Below are 22,463 nucleotides of genomic sequence, written 5' to 3'. Positions count from 1 at the left end.
TGGAGACAGACAATCTTTCACCCTTACACCTACGGGCAATTTAGAATCACCAATTACCTAACGAGCATGTATTAACAAACTTTGTCCAAACTGGGATTTGAAACCAGGAACCTTCTGGCTGTGAGGCAACAGCTTGCCACTGCACCAACATGCAGCCCCCTATAAACCATGTTACATAAAATATAAGTGATTTGGACTCATGAGTATTGGGCCCAGGCATTAAAAAAAATATATAATGACGTATATATGTTGAGAATTAATTTCAACTTTCAGTATTAGTTCAAGGTATTGTAAGAAATATATCAGAGGAGGAAAATGTTTTTTTTCCCTCTGTATTCTCAATATTTCAATTTCATTCTCAAAATTAAGACACAAAAAATGAAGTAAATGTTTCCGATACTTTTCATAGGCTGCTACTTTGGAAAGTGATCATAAACATATTTTATAGATTTTGCCGAGTGTTTAATAAAAGTCAGGCAGACAGGACAGGGACAGCAAACTAAAGACAACAATTGAACAGACTCAAAGAAGACTCAGATAAGGGTAAATAGACTTTATTTTTCAAAGCATGTTAGCAGTATTGAAAAATGTCATTTTCCATTTCCACCTTTTACTCCAAACAACTATTCACTTTAATGCAACTTTTAGAAAATGATGAAAATAAAAGAACTCCCTCTATGTACATTCATTCACATTGGGGAACAAGCACAGATATCATGACATTTGTTTGCTGTACATATAAACATATGTGGCCGGGAGATGGTTTACAATGTTAAATAAGAAACATGTACTTCTGAAATGTAGCAAAGGCTCATATTATTAGCAGTACCGAGATGACATGTTGTACAGTAAAAATGCCTGCAGTTGTGTCAGATGGGCGTGGATTATAACCCATGTATTTCCATATTTCAGCTGTATCATTTTCAACATTTTGAAAATTGATTATAAGGCAGTCGAATTTGACAAACTGTATTCCTTTCTATGCATTATGTGTAAACATAGTCAATAGAAAACAACTCCCACAGACCCTCAACGTGATTCTCAAGTCAAGCTGGTAACTCAATCGATACAGTTCACCATCAATTACGGAAGATTTTCACATTAACAGTTTATGAACGCACATTTCTAATTCATTCTGGCTCCAACTCAAACTCCTTTACTCTTCCATCTTAATTGACCAGCACGAAAGACACAAAATAATGAATGAAAAACAGAAGTTACGTAACAGGTCTATCCTTCAATCTTCAAAATTGTAGGTCCAAATTTAGCTTTCACCGACCAATAACGACTACTCCTTAGATACAACTGTGCAGGATTGTTAACACGAGTGGACAATCCAGCCTCGTCAATAATGGTCTCTTCACAGAGCTTCGTTGTTATAGCAGTGACTACCTGTGCAAACATTGTATTTGCAAACTGTTCTGGAGTAAACAAGAAAACTTGTTTCACCACATTTAACATGTTATGTTTATGTTTAATCTTGTCTTATCTCAGTCAGTTGTGTCATTCGTTTTAAAATGTACTATACTCAGTCATCTGTTGCTGCATCGCAAACATCAACACACTCTCAAAGACCTCAGCTTTAACAATTCCATTTAAATAAGTATAAAAGAGTCCATATAGTTGTTTCACTAATCCCCTTTGTCCTACATGGAAAATGATACAGTGTGCATTATTTACAAGCAAAAACAAATGTCAGCACTTTGGTGTAGGCTTTTAAAAGTTACCAAGAGGTGGACTTGTTTATAAAAGGCCCTAAAGGTCATTTAAAAACATTGATATTTATCATGGCGGTCAAAGTGATAACCAGAGCTGTTGCTGACAGCAGAAACCGTTTTCTCTCCAGAAGGTGGTGCTCTTGCTCTTAAGGTCAAAATAACATCTGACTTTCATTTCATGTTATTTTTTGCTAAAGACAGATGTTTCGAACGTAACCAAGTTAAGGGAACTGACTCCACTTTCATTTCCTCAAAAAAATCCTCTTTTCTGCAGAACTTCATTTTGACATTTAAAATGTGTACCAACAGTGACTCTGCAATCCAACAGCAAGCAAGGCAAGGCCATAGTATAATAACACAGGTGAATGAAAACTGGTCTACGTGTATAAAATGGTCAGTCCTTTAGTTCATACATAGTGAACCGCAGTGTTCTGTAACAATTAAGATGATTCACAAACTTTCCCTGACATGCAGCAGACGACATAATGGTTTGGTCTCGTTTTGTACAGCATGTTTTACATAGATGCTACAGTGAATAAAGTCCCCAACGCTGCTGGTTTACACGTTAACTACAACCAAATTTCCTGTCTAGCATAATGAACATGGAATGTTCAAATTACAGTGAGATGTAGACTTGTCTCCAGTTAAGATTCAGACAAAACCCAAGTGTTAAAACAAAAGTGAAAAGTACATTACAGTGAATATACCCCTCAAGTCAAAAGAGTGCTTAGTGATCATCAGTAAAACTATTCAACTCAAGGGAGAAGTTACATGTAAACACAAAGTTCTCCTACAACTCGATGTTTCTACTTTCAATTTAGAAAGCCAAAACATGAAAGCCTTCACCAAACTACACAGCAACAATAAATAAATGGCTAATCTGGTGCACCACCCATGCAAAGTATGCCTGGGGGAAATAAGGGTGAAAACAAGAGAGTCACAAGGCAGGCCACATGTCTTATGCGTGGTGTGGCTCATATCACGAGAATAGGGAACAGCACTATCCTTTCCATGTTGGCATGTCTTTTATCTTGGTTACTCTGCAAACAAAGCAGGCTTTGTATTGCTTTCATTTCCATATAAATTTGGTCGTTAGCTGGGCTGGCTCTTTAGAGTTCTCCCCATGAATGTGCATATGAGGAAGGTGTGTCGAGGCAATAAGTTTAGTGTTTGGGCCACCTGTCATTTAGATGTTATTTTGTATTGGTTTTGAAGGGGTGACATTCTACTTCTGTTGAATTTAGAGTTGTTTGAGCTTGAAAAAAGCTGCTTAGATTTTAATAAGATACTCTGATGTCATTTTAATACCCTAATGACTATAAGAATCATTGAAATAACCAATAAATTTAGTTATGTGGGCTTCACATTATTGCAGGACTTCAGTCTACCTCACACACGCCCACAGTACTAATTATTCGGGCTGCCCTCTTGTTAACAAAGAAAGAAGCAAGATGGAGAAAATTGTTGTCCTTTCAAAAAGGACTTGTAGAGGGGACCTGTAGGCACTGAACAAGACAGACTCTCAGTCTGGCTCTTCCCTACATATAACCCCAGAGGGCGCTGTGCAGTCATCATGTGAGGCACAGAGCTGGATGGAAGAGAGGAAGAGCAGGAGGAAGAAAAGATGAAGGGATGTGGGCCTTTATTCAGGCAAGCTCAGCGCAGCCACCTCAGGTTTCATCTTGAAATACTGGTTGAAGCGCAGAACTGCATACCTGAGAGTAGAGACACACAGGGAGAGGCGCAGTCAGTGATGAGGTAAAAATGTGTGACATTTAAGCTAGATGGAGAGCACTGCCAAAATATCAGATAACTGAAATAACATGAACATTTCCTATCAAGTTGCTTTGATTTTTCTTTCTTTACCATATGATTAAATAACTGAATCTAGCAAAATTATTCATGATAAAGTGTGCAGCGTGATGGTTTCATTTTGAGATGGACATACCCCAAGAAGTCAAAGTCGATGGTGGAGAACTTGGCCTGAATAAGAGCCCAGAGACCCCAAAAGAAATGCGATGCCTAGACACAGAGACACAAAGGATTAGCATGTACTCACTGTCTAATAGTAAATGTCCTTTTTTAATTACACAACACAGCTCACTCAAGCATATACAAAGCCAGCAGAAGCCCTATGGCAACAACAACAAATAGCTGACACAGAAATACAATTCACTTCACTTGCCCATCCTCCACATTGCCCTCTTTTTCTCTTGACAGTAAACAAGGCACAGTGTGGCTCAGGGGAGAGACCACCGAGCCTCACGAGGGTTACGAGTTGTCATTAAAAGCACCTCCCATATGGTGGCCGCACATAACAAACATCCTTCGCTCATTTCAGAGCAGGTAGTGCGAGTTTACAGCCCACATTGCTCGTTTAGTTTGTTTAACCCACATCACAGTATAATTCCATGTTTGTTAACTCAATACCTGGCAACAGGTCTGGAAAATCCAGTCAGAAAAAGCCCCCAGGAGGCTAACTGTGCTCTGCAAATATACAACTTCATTTCTGTATTTTGAATGGAACTGGAAAAGGTCATAAGTTGTAGAGAAAGAAAGACTTTTGCTTGACCATACTGTGCATCTTAAGGCTAACCTTTGTATCAATTATTAACATTATGAAAAACAATTTTACTTCCTCAAGTCATTAGTGGCATATAAGCAAAAACAACCAGGAAAATCATTTTACCTGTCATCATGCAGCCATATAAATGCACTCAGATTACAATCTATTATGTACCAATGAATATCCATCTCAATCTGGTTCTTTAAAAAGTCAAGTGTCGACCATTAAAGCTAGCCAGGTATATCTATTTTTTATAATGCATGTACAGTACAAGTGCTTACCAAGGCAAAACTGTTGACTTGGACATAAAGGATCTCCACCTCTCTGTCAGTCACTTCACTGTCTTGGCCTTTGTGCTCCTTATAGGCCTCCAGGTAGGAGCGAAGCCACTCCAGCTGAAAGGCCCGACCTGGGTAGTGATTGTAATCCACCTCATTAATGCCTGCAACACATGAAGGTACACAATTTAAACACTCGCTGAACATTTCACACACATAAAAAAAACCCACACAAGTTCACCTTATACTCACCGGCAAACTCATTAAAATGGTTCCCAATGTCGTAGGCTTGGTAATTGTACCCAGCATACTCGTAGTCAATGAATTTCACATTGCCTGGAAAGAGAAGTGGTATTGTTTAGACAGAGACACAGGAAGCGTACGTTAAATTATTTTGTTGTTATTTTTTTCCCTTTTCATTACTCAGAATGTCAAGGCTCATTTTACAGTCTATCTGACTGGACTGGCTGGCTTGTTAGCCAATTGTGGGGCGAGGAGTAAGAGCTTGCATTTTGAGGAAAGGAGACTGTAGAGGAAGACTTCAGCACGGAAAAATGAAATAAAGGGGAATCAAGAGAGACATGATTAGGCTTTAAGAGGTATTCTTCTAAAATTAACTGTACACTTCCTATACATGCACTACACTGCTGTTTAGGACAAAAACAATCATGCTGTTAAGATTAAGTGAAGTCACAGTCATCGTACAGTATATACGGAAGAAAGCTCTTATTAAGTCATATGTTTATGTTGTCTATGCTATATAGGTTCACCAGAGATCTAAAAGGAGATGCAATAAGAGCACGACACAATATGGGATCTTTGAGATCCATACAAATTTTAAGAGAAAAAAAATTGCCTGATTATCAATATGGTGGCCAATATAGTGAAATGTTGTGCTAGAATGACAATAGACCCTTTCTATGTGGATTGTTGACCCATTTTGCACAGATATCACTATCCAATGACAAATAGCATATATATAAACATTGTTAACCAATTCTAGTGTGGACCACTGTCTGCTCAGCTGTGACGTTCTGCTGGATGTGCTGCAGAAAGTGCTGAGAGTATTGTTGATTTCAACGTCATACTAAATCAAGTCAGACATGTAAACTAAGATATTGGACTGGGCTTTGCCGGACAAAATACGTAATGAAATCACTCCAAGTATAGTTTTCTACATTATATATGCCGACATTTTTTTTTTTAAAGTAATTGCGTACGGTATAACAAATACATTGAGAATGGTATATCTGTGACAGGCCCATATGAGCCAATAATATCTGCAAATTATATATCAGTCAGGCTTTGAAGCAATCCAAGAGAGAATAGAATAAATAGGTAGCTTGAAGGAGGTTGAACTGTCAATCTTAAATGACACTCCAATGAACAGATTAGATGGGCAAGCTTCTGCGTTATCAAGTCAGCAGAAAAGCTAGCAGGGATACTTTAGCAGAGATGAAAGGGGCCAATCCTAATGTAACGCATGGGACACATACAAAAGTCTTAGGTAAAGAAGTGGTACATGTGGCTTTTCAGAGAGTGTATGTCTTGGATACATGCAGACTTGAGGAAAAAAGGCGAACTCAAAGTCATTTTTTTTGAAGAGCTGGAGAAAAAAATACAAAGACGACTGAGAGACAAAGGGAGGAAAACAGTGAGATACAAAGAGACGCTAAAGTGGTGTGTAGAAAAGGACTGCCAAAGCAAATTTACAGCAACACACTGTTTGACACACTCTCTCACAACGTCTGTTGCTGTGGCTTATTAAATAAGGTTTTATTGTTGTGGGGACCAAGTCATACATGTTGAAGTTGACCCACATTGACAGTTCTAGACTACAGGCTTGAAAGATTGTAACCTTCATCTAAAAAAGTGTCTCAAATTGCCTGTAATATAATAAATAAAGAGGAGCCATTTCAAATAATGTGTTGCTGACTGTCTGCATATTTGAGCCACTGAAAAGATGGGGTGCCTGCCTTAACAATGAACAAAGAGGGAAGCATTCATTCGTGAAGTGGTTGAACTCAAAATACAAACCCTTACTTTTTACAAGCCCGGTTTTTCAGGAAACATAAACAAACATTTTTTTTTAAATAACATTTTTGAGATGATTGTTTCTGAGATGATATTCTATTCTTCGGTTTGTTTAGGCCTTAGCTAATTTCTTTGCCCTTACATATGGAACTACAGTTTTTGAGGTGTTGCTTAACTACAGAGAAAGACACTTTGAGGTGGGTTACCAGCCGGCTTGTGGGTCCTAGCGGGACACAACTGAACACCTCCAGGCAGTGGCTATAGCCCCCCCTGTGCAGCAGATGAAAAGGTTGGGGCAAACATCTTTCACACATGCTCACTCTCTCACTGAAATCATTTGTCTTTGATCCATTCTTACTCCCACGCACAGTGTCGCAACATCAGGCCCTGCTGCAAACTTCTTTCTTTCCCCCTTCAAAAATGCAACCTCACCTCCCCCTCTCGCGACACTCCCCCTCCAATGCTCCCTTCCCATTGGTCCACTATGAACCCAATAGCGTGACACCTCTGCTGCTTCTGCAAATGACAGATTTTTGAGAGACTTCCTGTTGGCTGCAGAGCTGGCCCTTAAAATGGAGTAAAATGTGTGCTGGCTTTATCTTTGGAAACATCTGACTAAATTCAGCAGTTTGTGTTGCTGAGTCAGGGAGAAAGTAGAGAAAGAAGATTAAAAAAAAACAACTTTAAGTTTCCAAACTGACCAAAATAATTCAGCTTCAACCACTTCTGTTTACTTTTTTATGAATACAGGAAGTGGTGGCCTTTCTGCTGTCTCGTTTGGCACTAGAGCCGTTTCAACTCAGTAACAGGAAGGAGTGAGGTAGCAGCTCAGTCTCTTTCATGCCTACTTAATGTTTTCAACTGAACAAGCGCAGGGTAAGATAGAGATTGAGTTACCGCCAATAGCTGTTTAGACATCTTGGAGGTGTAGTCAGAAATGCATCTCTGTGTGCATGTCTATTCCTCTGCAGGAGGCAGTTGCGCACTTTGTCAAAAATACAGGGAAATATCTTTGCCTGAGTGTGTTTGAAAGGATAAAACTGTTGATATTCTTGACAATTGTAAATGTAAACAAATCCCATGAAAGGACTCAGGCACTTTAACATCTTTAGAGAGGTAGTTTCCTTAAAAAAATCTAGGTAGTGTTTAAGCAAACTTCACTTCAAACAGGAGTAAACAGTATTTTTACTGAGGACTACTTTCAGCCACAGATTAATTAAGATTTGGAGCACTGATACATATGTATAGCAGCAGGATGGTGTCTGTGGTATTGACTTGTGTGTTCATACTGATGTAGGTGTACATGTAACCCAATGAGACAATGAATATAGTTCACAGTTGTGTTAGTAGTGACACCATTGCTATACAAGTCATACTTACTACTTATTCAGATAATTTCAATGTTTTTTTGATGGGCTTTGTTGACAGTAAGATCATCACAGAGTACCACAAGACTTATCCTTTCACTTGTAACCACTTGATCAGTAAAGTATTTATGCTATGAAATGGAAAGTGTGGAATAAGGAGCAGTGACGGAGAGTAGCTTCACAGCTTATAGCAAGTGCATTTGATAAACACATTGGAGTAATAACCAGTATCATAAGTAGCCTAGCTCTGCCAGAGAGAGAAAACTGGTGGGCAAGTAGCACTGAAGGGTAAAAAAGGAGGTACATGGATCCTACTGCTACCATGAACTCATCCCGATTAGCCTGAGCAGTGGGCAGACTACGCGAGGGCCCTCAGAGCTGACTGTGCGTGAGGTTTGTCTCTCTCCATTGCCTCCCCAGGGCCGGGGCGGCGCAGCACAGCCACAGCCTCGGCTGTCATTCCTAGGGGAGAAAGGCTAAACACAAGGAGCTGTGAGAAGGGCCCCGCCCCTCGTCGCAACACGACGAGGGGGCTGACAGCTCTTACACACCCCCCTCCCACCTCCCACATACATTAAAAACCCTGTACTTTCTCCTCACTGCAAATTTCTAACCAGCTTAGCCTGCCATTTCGCTGGTATAAAGACAAAACTACAACAGTTTCATTGACTGGTACAGATTCATTGACCAGTATAAGTAAAGTCTGCGAGCAAAAGTCAGATAATAACTTTGCCTGAGAAGGTTGTTTGACTTTTATACCATAAAAAGCAACATTGCTATAGCACAAAAGAGGTGCTGTCAATATAACTCAGACTGGGTATGTGGTATGAAGTCATGGCGTGTTTGTTCAGGCTGACAGCAGTGGTTTACGATCTATGTTTTCATCACAGAATCAGAACGACAGATCAGACAAAGTTTTGGGGGAAAAATTAAATTCAAATTAGAAAGTGCTTCCCTTTGCAAAAGCCAATAGTCCTCATAACAGGGGGTAAAACAAGGAAACTGTAGGGTGGGGCAAAGTTTTGTTGTTTTGCCCTATTTCAATGAGGATTTCTTCTGGAGCAAAACCAAGAACCCGTATAACAGGATTGTCTTCTCTGAGCGTTCTAATTCAATGCCTGCAGCCCGATGCAAAACTGACAATGAGTCAAGCATGTGACAAGCGTGAGGAAGTGCACTTAATGCAATCCTACCTGAGAGCATGGACCAAAGGGATGACACAAATCAGTCACACAGTAATGTCTATTACTATATGTGTGGAGTTGCTACTCACCCGCCTCCTGGTTATAGATGATATTTTTGCAGAGCAGGTCATTGTGACAGAGAACTACGGGGGAGCCCAGCACCGACAAACTCTGCTGGAGCCACACCAGTTCTTCTCGGAGGCACCGTGGGCTTGGCACCTCCATACTTAACCTGGAGAGGACAGAGAGTCAAATATGGTGAATAATGTATGTTGAAAGAGGTAGAAGACTTAAGAGTATTAATAAAAGAAAAGCACTTTCGCCAGTTATGACTCAAAATGCTGGCACTTACATATAGAATTATACTAAGGAGACATTTTTCCCCATTTTCCAGAAAATTACTTTCATTATCAAAGCACTTACAAGGAAAAACACCACAATCAGTAAATGTCCTTACTCTGAATTCTTTAGTTTAGTTAAGCTTAGGTAATCATCGGTAGTTTATTTGTCAGACTGCGCTATGCTATCATTCTATTGAAGCAGAAAATTGATACCATCAGTTGTCAGATGATAGTAAGAATCAATAGAGCAGGCTCCACCTCTGTACACTTGTTTTTGGTTGCAACATGGATAAATCCCCTGAGAATGCGGGTGTCATTGTCTTGGAAGTCTTTGTCAGAGTTTCTCTTACAGTGTTAATATTTGGGTGGACTTTGTGGAAATCACCAGCCAATACAATGTTTGTCTTGGTTTCACTTTGAGTGCCAACATACAAGACGGTATTTTTTATTGTCATGGGACCAAGAACAATCATAATGCAATTTGTCTGTGATGTTCCGCACATATTCTTTTGGGTTGGTACTGACATAAAGTGAAGGTATAACAACTTATGTAACCTACATATATAGCTACAGATGTGATAGTTAAGTAACACAATGCTTGTAATGCTTTAATCTTTATTTTTCTATTTTTTTGGCTGTTGATGGTTGAAGCTAGAGAGACAGGAAATGTGGGGAGAATAAATGACAAGCAGTATAGGGCCAAGTGTTGGCATCAAACCTTGGGCTGCTGCGATAAGAAACCAGCCTCTGTACATGGGGCACATGCTCTACCAGATGAGCTACCAGGGAGCCACGTAATGCTTGTAGCGTATGCCAAATTACTACAAGATGCTGAGTCTCTGTGCTAACCGTTTATAATATTAATGAAGTCTTCCACCTCAGCAAGTATGAAGCAGCAATCTGTGACTGATCGTGTTAATTATGAAGTTTAATGTTGTTTTTTAAGGAAAAATGTACCTTGTTTACATTTTAGGGTGCTTCATGTTTCATGCTGTTCAGAGAGAAATTGTCATTCACCCTGTTGTGTTATCACTATTAGGAATGTCCAACTATAATGTAAAGTCACCCCTGCTAAGATAATGACAGGAATTCCCCATACTTTCAAAGACATGTGAGACATGTACACCTGATAATGAATACTATTATTATTATTATTATTGTTATTATTACTATAACTATAGGGTCAGAGTTCCACATGGAGATAACTGAGAACAGAAACAGTGAGAAAGGCTATATCTTCCCAATCATTACTCAAGCACTCATGTTTACTATTCAGCCTTCTAAAGAGTCTAACAACATCTACAAATTACACATTTATAACACAAGTACCTCCCTTCAATCTAAAATAGGGCTTAATTTTGTCTTTGTAATTCATGTCCACTTAAATGCAGAACCTCACATTTAATCTTTTACTGTCATTCTGGTCACTCTATAAAAACAAATTATATTTCCAATCAGTAAACAGGTTTTTAAAAGTTTGTTCTTGCTTTGTTTAAAGCTATTTTAATCAGGCTATTAAATAAGAGGTGAATTCAATTATTTGTATTATTATTAAATCATTCTGGTCAAATGTAGGTTATTCATAACATATGACTAACCTAAGTTAGTGATTGCGGTCATAAACTAAAAATTGTTCTAAATAGCACTTATTTTTGTCAGCCATGACTGTGAGAATAAAACTGAATCAAGCTTTTTGAATCTATAATCTTTTATTTGGCCTCACCTGGCGTTCCGCTCAGGGTCCTTTAAGTGCTTGGGGATGAGAGCAAAGTACTTTCCCATCTTCAGCCACAGGTCAGACTGGGGCACCCAGCCATTGTGGGCATGGATGACATGGTACTTGGCCAGCTGCCTGGCAATGAGCCTGAAAGGTGGAAGAGACAGAAATGGGTACATTTTATAAGATCAGCAAGCATTATTACGCAACTGACTGAGTCTAGTAAACATCCTTTAACTTGTTTAACATTTAATGTTTCATAAATGGAAAGACATACAGTAGTGTTTTTTAAACAAACAAAACAAGTTGGGCAAGTTGCAAGATTAAACAAAACCTCTTTTAAAACATGTCTATGTGTACTTATAAGGACAGTTATAATAATAACATTTCAATGTAAATTTCACAGCTAATCTATGATGTTTGTCTCCAACACATTTTAATGGAAAGTTTTGTGCATCTAACAGTGCACTTTTTAAATTCTAGTAGGTTGCCGTTCAGAGGAGACCTACATTTTGGTGAAACTGTTAGGCAGTGGATATGAATTTTCCAATTTAAACCACCACCACTAAGATATTTGTTTCATACTGGGAATATGAAGGTTGGACGAGATCAATCAGTCAGTGTCGCTCTGTACATGTTGTAAAGGAAAAAGAAAGAGAAAGAAAAGAAGGCAGGGGTGGAGCAAAAAAAGGACATATTTAGAACTGAAGAAGCCATTCGGATGAGAGGTGAAACGTCTTCAAGAACTTCAACCAAGCCCAGTTGCCTTTTGGATTAAGCTTAGGACATATTAAAACAAGGATAACTGCATAAGTCTGTCCTACTAAGAAATACATGTGACAAAAAGCATTTAAATGGTACAGCTGCCATCAGTGTTCCAGGTGCTGACAGATGACAAACTCAATTCTGGAGTAACATTGCTTTCTTAAAACAATCACAAGAAGGCATTTTTACCTGAAAACAGGGTGGCTGCGAATGTGCTCTGGCTCCAGGGCAGTGCCTTGCAGAAACTCATAACACAGGCCATTGTTGAAGGTGCAGTAGAGACGGGGAGCACAGTGGTGTGCTTGTAGGACTCTAAAACTTTTCACCTCATTTTCCCTGTCAACCAACAGTTCTGTTTTGTTGCCATAAATTCGGACCAGAACCACATCCTGCATGACTGGACCCACATAGCAGCCAAACAGCTTATTGGTTATTCCATCTGTGAAAAACTGCAGAGACACAGAAAAAAAGAGTTGAGCACAGGTTAACCAGGGAAAGACGTCCTGAGTTTACACCAACAGACAACAGTGGGACTATCCTCCACATTATACTATTGAAGCACTATACCAGAAAACCTAGATAGTTGTGGGTAGTATTTCAGTTCTGGGAGTAGTCTGGATCAGGCAAATACATGAAAAAGGAGAGGAATGACTGTAGCTGTGAAAAATTAGGGCATGTCTGGTTTGATTTAAACTGAACTGTCTCTGTTGTGAAGCTCGGAACATTTTTGGGGCGAGGTGGGGGCTGCCAACATACCAACCCTAATTGTTCACTCTATAAGGGATTGAGTGAAAAAAAGCAGGACTGTCAGGAATTTTATTTTGCATGAGAAAGCAATGACAGGCATTTGCTGAGTTCCCACTTTACTCTCATTGATGAATATAGGCAAGGTTGGCGGCTCATGTGACCAGCTCTCATTCTGTGTTTACCAAGTGGAGCCACACCCCCAGTCTTTTACTGGAAAGGAAAATAACCCACTTTCAGAGTATCTGCCCAAACTGTTCGGTGCATATTTCACTGCGCCTCTGTGCAATAATAGATGAGACACTGTTCATTTTTCCGTTAGTTTATCTTTTAAATACCGTTTTCACTTAAGCAAAGTTTAATAAAACTGGATACTAACTGGATTAGATTAAGCTTCTTGTGAAAAAGTGAGAATTGCCTAGTGTAGTCATGGTCTATTTATAATCCATAAATCTGCTGAAAGTTTACAAAAGTAGTCCAACTGATATATTGCAAGTAAAGTTAATTAAAACAGAGTAGCCTGACACATTGAAATCTCAAAAATTGTAGGACAGTCAATAAGTCGCAGTAAGATGATAATTGTAGGCTACCTAAATAACCACCTCCAAGTTGCATTTCTACTTTGATCATTCACTACTCCTCAAGCAGTTCGCGTCCCGACCTTAAATAGCATTCATAATAATTATATAAGGCAGTATTTGTCTTTAGTATAAGGTCGCTGAAGTAACAGGTTTGGAGGGTGCGCCGAAAGGGACTCGCGCTGTGTAATCATAACCAGAGCTGACGCAGATGCAAAGGCAAAACATTAACGTTAACCCTTATTGGAACACATGATCAAAGTATCTTCCGAGCTGCAATGTAGCTAGTAAATTATCTACCATCTATCTGTGGCTGTACGCAGCTGTTATATAGTTGCATTTGTTGTACGTCTTGGCATTTCCACGGCCCGCGGTGTCATATTAGCCGTCTTTGTGTGTTCTTTGCTCCTAAAATAAATTAACGTTAGTATTTATCGTTTAGCTAGCTAACAAGCGAAAGTGATCATGTGAGAATGCTGCTACCTAGCATCAAATTTCCTGATTTTAAACAACTTTAACCACAACAACAGTAATATACAGGTTATGGGTTGAGATGTTGAGACATGTCATACAAAGCAGACTTTAACAATAAAATCTAAAAAATAAAACAAGCCGCACCTTGATTTTGACCTCAGATGGCTTCCAGTTTGGTCTCAGCTCCTTGATCAGCTTCATTGCACCGGATCTGTAGTCGCTCTCGTCAACTGTCACATCTATTTTGGGCACAGCAGGAGCCTCATCGGGTACGTGAATGTAGTTAGCCATAACGGGATGTTTATTTCTTAGAATATCGTACACTCAAACAATAACTATGCGGTACACAGAGGCAATTTGCGCAATCTATGAAAATGTGTGACTGGCTGTTGGTATATAATTCTGAAGAAGTCGGTGTGCGGCAACGCCTCTCAAAAAATCCCACCCACCCGAGAAAAAAATGTTCTCCCGGTGCATGCTGGTAGTCGAATGACTCACTAGAAGCGCGTGTTCGATGTGTCAGCGTGTACCTTCGGCGGAGCTTAATCATTAAAATATATTTAAGACAAATAAACGTTCTTAAATAATGTCAATTTGATGCTTGACACTATGGACAAAAAATAAAATAACAATAGCAATACACATTATTGTAATAATCGAAGATGTGAGTCTAAACTCCCAATGGGAATACAAGTCGGTGGTCCTAGGTAACTACACACAAGCGTGCACTTATGGTAGACCAAATAAAGTATGCTGCTGACGTCACATCCGTAATGTTCTTGAATGAATAAGCTTGGCCTGAGCATTTTAAATGTCAAAGCCGCAAAGGCAGGTAGTGCGACATAGCGAGGTTAAATCCACTTGAACTCAAGTGAATCCGGCTTTGTAGTCTCATAAATACACTTGGTGTTAAGCTACAGAGGAGAAACAAAAAAGTTGATGCGCTTGTAAGAACAAAAATGTGGTTAATTTTTAATTAGTGGTTGCTGGATTTTAATAAACAGCCAGGGCACAGTTCTACCCATTTATCATATCAATCCCTGCATTGCTAAGTGGAGTCCCCAGTCTTGTTTATGTGGAAGCAACATATTTAAAAAGCCTTCTTTTATTTATATGAGCTGGACATCAGTGTAAGAACGTGCAATTCTTTTTAAAGTCAAATCAAGCTGCTTTGGGGGGCTTACCTTCATGAATGATGTTTTTCTGTGCCCACTTTTCTGTGCCCAATAGAAATCAAAAGTTAATGCTCCTGAAGAAACGAGGATCTACCTTGAAATATAATAATTCCACTCATATTTCTTGAAATGAGATAGTGTTGCTGCATTTCATGAACCATTGTATGGCTTTTTATGAAATGCCTATCAAAGGAAACGCTTCTCAAGAATACCCCAAGGCAGAGGCTGAGACCCTCTAAATATATGAATATGTACTGTATGTCAATGGTGACACTAATTGTGTAATTCCATCTTGACCACAGGACTTGGTAACCCTGCTTGGTAACCTAATGTATAATACATAACATGGGATCACATTGCACCAATTGTCTTGACCTTCATTTTACACAGTTCCATATCCAAAAGAGAATTGAAATTTATCATGATATGTGTGCCACTATGGGGAAAGTTGATTCACTTTGTAAACAATGCCTTGTTCTCCGCCCACACAGGTACACATTTAGGCTTGGGAGAGCTACCCAATTACAATTACATTTTCTGCAGGCAACTGGGCCGCTTCATTTCAGCCTAGTTGAGAGCATCATTTTGCCCAGTTCGACCTTATCAGCAGCTGTTTAGCAAAAGGCTTTTAATCCCTGTTTATTGCCTTAATTTCTCTTTACAAAACTCTATTTTTGCATAATGTTGGGTGAGTAGAAACACTATTTTTCTATATTGGGGCGGCTGTGGCTCAGTGGTAGAGTCAGTCGTCTTTCAATTGGCAAGTCGGAGGCTCGATCCCCAGCTCCCTCAGTCCACATGTCGAAATGTCCTTGGGCAAGACACTGAACCCCAAATTGCTCCTGGTGGCAAAGCGAACGGGTATGAATGTGATAACTGATTGACAGTTGGGCACTTTCTGTAGCAGCCTCTGCCATCAGTGTATACATGGATGAATGTGACATGCAGCTTTTGAGTTGTCGCAAAGACTAGAAAAGCACTATATAAGTACAGTCCATTTACCATTTACAGTCCATTTATATCAACCTTTCTCAGCCAATGGGAGCAGCTGAATAAATATGGGCAGGTTGGTGAACCACTGACCCACATAACACTAACGTATGAGACACTTACCTACAGGCATACAGGAAATGGGTGTGTGACTTCTTTTATTTATTAAAATTATGCTTTAGGAGTTAAGTCTTACCAACTTCTAAAGTTTCCTGTGCTTTCAAAAAGGGCATTTTAATATAGCAGCATCCCCAAGAGCAACATATCCTAGACACAAAAGACAGCATTGTGCAAGCTTGAAAATGTCTATTGTTGCAACGCCTGCTAAGGCACAGGAGGAGCCGTGGCTGCTGTTTAGGCAGTAATTTGATCAAGAGTAACAAAGACAACATAGCAACAAGAGGATTATTTTCCTTTCACTATATAGTATTGCTGAACATATTCCATTCTTCTCCTTGTCAGCATCTCATACCTGCAAGTACGTCTAAGTTATCTATATGTCTAAGTTAAGTTATGAAGTTAATCATGTAAAAATACTCAAGAACTACTAATACACTTGGTTTTGAAAATAATTTATTTTCAAAGCAAAATATACTTCAAAAGAGCATAATTACAACTCTCCTTTAGAACAGTTTGTTATTGTCAAAATAATATGACACACCCATTCACAGACATATGATTGATGATAGAAGGCACGAGTCCTTATCATGCCTATAGAAATGCTTTAGGCATGAGTATTCTCCAAGGACCAGTGTGTAAGATTTGGAGGGTTCTAGTGGCAGAAATGAAATATCATATTCATATGTATGTTATAATTAGTTTATAATCAACTGAAAATAAGACTCATTGTGTTTTTGTTACCTTAGAATGAGCCATAAATGGACAACCAAACACTGGCTCTAAGAGGCCCTTTCACATTTTGGCATGTTTTGTTGCATCACAGGGTAGGGTGAGGTGAAGGGTTTGGTTATCTTACCACCACATACTACTAAATCCTACATACTGGTCCTTTAAATTAATATTTTTTCCAACTAGCTTTCATTATAAGTGATTTTCATGGCTCAACATGCTTTAAAACTACCCCCATGATGCTCAATCAAAGTAGTCCTCTATATCGATGTTAGGGTTGAGCAGCTCCTCTCCATACGGGGTCAGATCCATCTGGTTGAGGATCAGGTTCTCAAAAGTCTCTTCCAGGTCCGTTTCCCCAATCAGCACTGCTCCAACCATCCTACCGCCACTGAGAACAACCTGGAACAGGAACACAAGGTTAATCTGGGTGACAGCAAATAAACACGTGATGTTTTCTCTAGGGGCTGATGATGATGAAGATGATGACAGATGCTTGCTCTTCATATCTGCAGACTTGATCTAATAACCAGCTGATCCTGTTTTGCTTCCAGCTCATCACCAGCAAAGGTTTATAACAAACAGAATAGAAAGAGAGAGAATAGAGAGAATAAAAAGTGACTCCTTTCACACAGCTAAACAACATCAAATGGCATAAATTTCTCACAGCACCCAAACAACTTAAGCTTTGATACTATAAAAAAAAACTAAATTTGTGTGTAAAATAACCAATCCTTGTTTTATTAAGTGACTCAATCAACGTTGTTGAATGAATGAGTCAGTTGTTGAGGAGTATGAACACGTTGTTATTCTCTTCAAAATCACCTTGACATACTCCCGGCCTTTGGTACAGCGCACCAGCAGCTCCTGGTTGGGCCCCAGTCCCTGCCCATTAAACTTTCCCAGCAGCACCACCTGTGGAATGACCAGCAGACAGGAAGTTGATTAAATGCAAACTTTGAGCCAAGATGTAGAGTGAAGCGGACACACTGTGAAATGACCTTATGACTAATGGAAAATAAGTATAATCTGCATAATAAATCATTGACAAGTTGGTTATTAATTAACCCTTTTGCTTCACTAGGGATATTTTTGTCCACGGTCACTTTTATTTTGTTTGCTATTTTTTCAATGTTTATCCCTATGGCATACAATTTGGTAGAGGTGTGCATTTTTATAAACATTTTGGTATGGTAATATGGTATGGTACATTTCCCCTCTAGCATTTATTATATGGGAAATATGTCATTTTTTGTGGGGTTTTTTCCATTAAAATATCACTGACTTTATGTGCTAAAATTGGGATTTAAGGGGTTAAAGTTCTGGACATTTTTGGTATTAATGAACAGGACTGAAGCTGGTGAAAAGATTTCATTCAGTGAAAGTAGAAAACAATATTGATATATATTAGTTTTTGTCCTCTAACAGTCTCAGAGGAACTTTTTGTTACTGAAGCATGAGAGTTAAATAACTTTGGACCCCAGCAGTAAAATGTCACATACCTTGTAGTTGAAGAATTTCGTGATGTGTGAGAAGAGTTCAAAACAGAAGTCCAGTTCTATTGGCTCTGACAGTACATGTGCCGCCATGCAGCGACCGGCGTACCAGCCCATCTGACGGGCCTGCGTCCACAAACGCATCTGCGCACAACACAGGAAAAACAACATTGTTTTTCAGTTTCAGCCTCTAAAAGGAAACCATAGAGCAAGAAAATATATAAAACTGATTTTTAAGTTTCCCTGCCATCAGAACTGAAACAAGTCTGTGTTCTTGATGACCTGATTTTAAGGCAAACTGTCACACGAAATATATCCAGCAAATATTTTCTAAGGGTGAAAATAAAAAATATATAATCCTGTATACGTTTACTGATTTGTTTCCATACAAATATTTCAATTAAAGATCTGTATGTGAAAAGTAATTATCTAATATAATGGTTATAAAGTTTCTCTTCCTAATTTAGTTACAGTTTTCAGTAATATACAACAGGACCAGTTCAGTTGTTTTTAACTATTTGAAGTTGTAGAAGTTTTATACTTTCTGAGATAATTTAATTTAATAAAACTGAATGGTTTTGAACTAGTGTGTGAAAAACAGGCAAACAACCAGTCTGAGGTAACAATGGCATTCTACACATGTGGAAGCATGTTTTGCCATTGAGTTTACCTGCTGCCACAGTGAGCTGTGTTCCCAGCATGCAGTGCACACGTCCCCTGCAGCGTACACATCTGGCTCTGATGTCATCATGTGGTCATCTACTTGCAGGCCACCATCATCTGCCAGTGCAAACTAAATAGGTTAAAAAAAAAGGGAGCATCACTAAGGAGCAATAGTCAGTAATAGTTTATGATAAACGAAAGTAAGGAAAGAAAGTAACATGCAGATTCTTTGCTTTAATATTTTCACTGATTTTGATGAGGTGGCTAAATGCTGGAGAAGTCAGGGACAAAAGGCCATCTGCCCTTTGGTGACATCTAGAGGCATTTATATCCAACTGCTTAGATCTATGCTAAGCTTCAACGGCACGGTTGGACAAGTGTGTTTATTGGAACACAAAACCGCAAATGTATATGTTTGGCAGGAGGATTTTTTAAAGTATTTACCAACAGTATTTACAAAAAACTTGAATCAAAAAATATCTCATTATTTCTTCTTAACTTACATTGTTGCCACAAAGAAACGGCTCCGTGTTTGGAACGACACCAGTAGCACTGACAACAAAATCACAGCCATATGTTTTGCCATTGGTCAGCTGGATGTACACTGGCCAGGATCCTCCTGAAAAGAGAAAAAAGGTGGAGTGAAATAAAAGTAGCGGGAAAAAATAATCGGTCTGTGTTCGAATCCAAGTCAATCTAGTTCTCACCGTTCTCAGGAGTGATTGTTTGCTCTGGGGAATTAAGCAGCTCCTCTGAGGTGAAGATCTTTTCCACCTCACACTGGTATTCCAGTGAAACCCTGCGGGAAACCTGAGGCGAAGAGATGCAGGAAAAGGAGAGGAAGATATAACATAACAGCTAGTCGAGGAAGATACTGATATATTTGCAGATGATATCCAAACAAAGCTACCTCCCAAGCAGACCTCATTTAAGGATAGGCACTGAGACATTCAGTAACAAAGGAGCACACACTGTCTTACCTGCTCTGCTCCTCGTAGAACTATTCCTTCATGCCAGTCTGGACCGAGGGCACTGCCAGACTCTGTAGCGCTAGAACCGTGCCCTCGTGAATTTCTTTCTGGAAAAAAATGATATGATGATATTGGAACAGACTGTGCTGTAGCATAAGAGAAGATATTTGAACAATCCTAAGATGAATACCTGCTGTGAAGGTCTGGGCCGCTCCAGGTGCTGGTTCCTCTGTGGTATAGCGAGTTCTCTTACAGGGAAGAGCTCTTTCTGGTTTTTCAGCCTCCAGTGAAGGGATGAGGAATTGTGCCGCCCCAGCATCAAAGAAGGTGTTTCCTATTGCTTTGTCCTTCACAGCCCAGATCACCTCGCAGCCCTCCACCTCAAACCTATACAATAATGTTCAAGAACACTGAGTGAACAGTCTATCTATGAAAATGGTGATGTTATATTCAGGACTTTCATATAGGTTCTTAAGTCAAAATAACATTCACATATGAATTTGGACTACAATCCTGTGTCAAAGACACACTCATTGTAACACAAATTGACAGATATTTAGTTGAAATTTGTGTTGTGGTATAATATTTATAGCTTCTTACACTAATTCCAGGGCAATCCCGCCATTGCCAACCACAACAACCCTCTTTGCTTTGGATAACAGCCTCTGAAACTCCTGAAACAAAAATAGAAGGAAAACTGTTAAGTACTGTTCCATAACAAGCTGTTGACCAAGACGTGTTTTTGTTTCGACTATTAGAAGACTACCAGGACATGTCTCATGTTTATTTTAAAATTACAGAACTGTATTCAAATGCAACTAGATATTGTAGCAGCTGCAGTTGTTAAAATGTTACTGGATGCAATTTTACAGCACAGAGACCCATTGCTGTGGACCTTATTGTAGCTTCACAGGAATAAAGGGAAGGAAGAAAATAGTGCACAGCACAAAACACAAACAAAATATAATTTCAGGAATTTTAAACCTGTCAAAAAGAATACAGACATCCAGAGCAACACAGTTGTACCTGGGCGCTGTCAGTGTCCCGTATCCCCAGCACATAAGGATTGTCCTGGGTTAGAAGCTTTGGTCTGCCCCCACTGCAGATACATAGCTTCTCATACCCAAAAACCTGGCCATCTGCAGTTTCCACAGTCTAAGAAAAGAAAGAAAAGTGACAGATAGTGATTCATTTTCATATCAAGCTTTGAGGTTTTTTTTTACTCTTCTCACTGAGAGAAAGAGATGTTCCTTTGCAAAGAATGGGGTTGGGTTTTAGTCAGACATAAACTCTGTACTTACAGCTCATGCTGTAACCACATGTCCACAAGGTGGCGATAGTAGACAGATAATAGAAACGAAATCACCTCTGTTTAGATAGATTGCAGGAACTAAGTGAATTTAATTGAAACATTTTAATCGGTCAACAACTAATGCTTGGCTTATAAAAAATAGTTCATAGTTACAAATATTACAAGAGGTTAGTTATTCATTATGAAATCTAGACTGGCACACCTGAAACAATATTTTCTGTAAACACAGCATAACAAAAAAAACAAAATAAAATTACTGCATTTAGCCTAAACACAACACAATCAATCAGTTACTATTACTGTAGTGAAAAACAGCTGCTTACATGTGATTTTGTGTTTAGTGATTTAACAGCAGAGTGAATGACAGTCAGTTTTGGAAATTTATCCTCCAAAACACTGGATGGTCTCTCCTCCACATCAAATTCTTCCAGTATCTTGGACACCTTGCCAAGAAGACAAAGGAAAAGATACAGATTGTTATGTAGAATGAACAGGGACCGGCAAATTAATACATATAAGGATATCTAAACAAAAAACACAAAAACATAATAAGTTTAAAATCGGAGGCTGTCAATTTTAAGCAAATAAACCAAAGTACATGTGAATGTTGTATGGGAGTATAGGGAGAATAGAGAAATGAACTTTGTTAGTCATTAGTGTACATATAGAATATGTAATTCCCCCATAACATTATCATCATCATCATCATCATCACCATAATACTGACCTGTTTATAGTTGGTCACTGCCTTGATATGGGAACCTGCTGTAATCAGTGCCACGTCAGCTGACGGAATCTGGGATGAGAGCTGTCAATGAAGATGAAGATTAATGTTAAGAAGGCTACATAAACATGCTTTTCAGTAGTAGAGCATCTGTATCAAGGTTAGGTTAATAGGTATATTTACTGTAGGCTTATCCGAAAACTCAACAATTCAATTTACCTGCTCAACACATGTCACACCCGCGATTCCACCTCCCACGATCAGAAACCTATATGTTTTCTCTTTGTTATCTGCCATTCGTTTTAGAAGTTTGCTACGCTAACGATAGCTATCCTAGCTAACACTAACTCTCTTGCATTTTCCGAAACGAGTTTTAACAGTAAAAAAAATGTAGTTTTGTCCTTTTTTTTTTATGTCAACCAGTAATTGTAAAGAGTGTTAGAATACTCTTCTAATATTCTTGTGTTGGCTTGCTGACCAAAATTTTGTTTAGCACATGACAACCGAGGACCCAAGC

At 39.0% G+C, this 22,463-nt stretch overlaps 2 protein-coding genes across 2 annotated transcripts; both read right to left on the bottom strand.

Moving 5' to 3' along the window:
- Nucleotides 1-538: 538 nt before the first annotated feature.
- etnk1 (ethanolamine kinase 1) lies at nucleotides 539-14,201 on the bottom strand. The gene is made up of 8 exons (XM_069670783.1): nucleotides 13,911-14,201; nucleotides 12,160-12,419; nucleotides 11,212-11,352; nucleotides 9,237-9,379; nucleotides 4,815-4,898; nucleotides 4,566-4,726; nucleotides 3,667-3,740; nucleotides 539-3,433 (listed from the first exon to the last, which is right to left on the bottom strand). The coding sequence occupies exons 1-8, from the start codon at nucleotides 14,055-14,057 to the stop codon at nucleotides 3,361-3,363; spliced, it is 1,083 nt and encodes a 360-aa protein (XP_069526884.1). The 5' UTR covers nucleotides 14,058-14,201; the 3' UTR covers nucleotides 539-3,360.
- A 2,343-nt stretch (nucleotides 14,202-16,544) lies between these two features.
- Nucleotides 16,545-22,463, bottom strand: pyroxd1 (pyridine nucleotide-disulphide oxidoreductase domain 1). Its single transcript, XM_069671270.1, has 13 exons — nucleotides 22,166-22,463; nucleotides 21,950-22,030; nucleotides 21,546-21,665; nucleotides 20,937-21,065; nucleotides 20,511-20,584; nucleotides 20,101-20,297; nucleotides 19,920-20,017; nucleotides 19,647-19,749; nucleotides 19,443-19,558; nucleotides 18,947-19,069; nucleotides 18,283-18,420; nucleotides 17,606-17,695; nucleotides 16,545-17,182 (listed from the first exon to the last, which is right to left on the bottom strand). Exons 1-13 carry the CDS (start codon nucleotides 22,241-22,243, stop codon nucleotides 17,024-17,026), a joined length of 1,506 nt encoding a protein of 501 aa, XP_069527371.1. The 5' UTR covers nucleotides 22,244-22,463; the 3' UTR covers nucleotides 16,545-17,023.

This window comes from Semicossyphus pulcher, unplaced genomic scaffold (genome assembly GCF_022749685.1).
Source record: "Semicossyphus pulcher isolate SPU_LCO1_2020_fin unplaced genomic scaffold, fSemPul1.0.p SCAF_20, whole genome shotgun sequence".
Classification (NCBI taxonomy): domain Eukaryota; kingdom Metazoa; phylum Chordata; class Actinopteri; order Labriformes; family Labridae; genus Semicossyphus; species Semicossyphus pulcher.
Note: the sequence above shows the minus strand (reverse complement) of the source record. Positions and strands in the feature narration are given on the sequence as shown.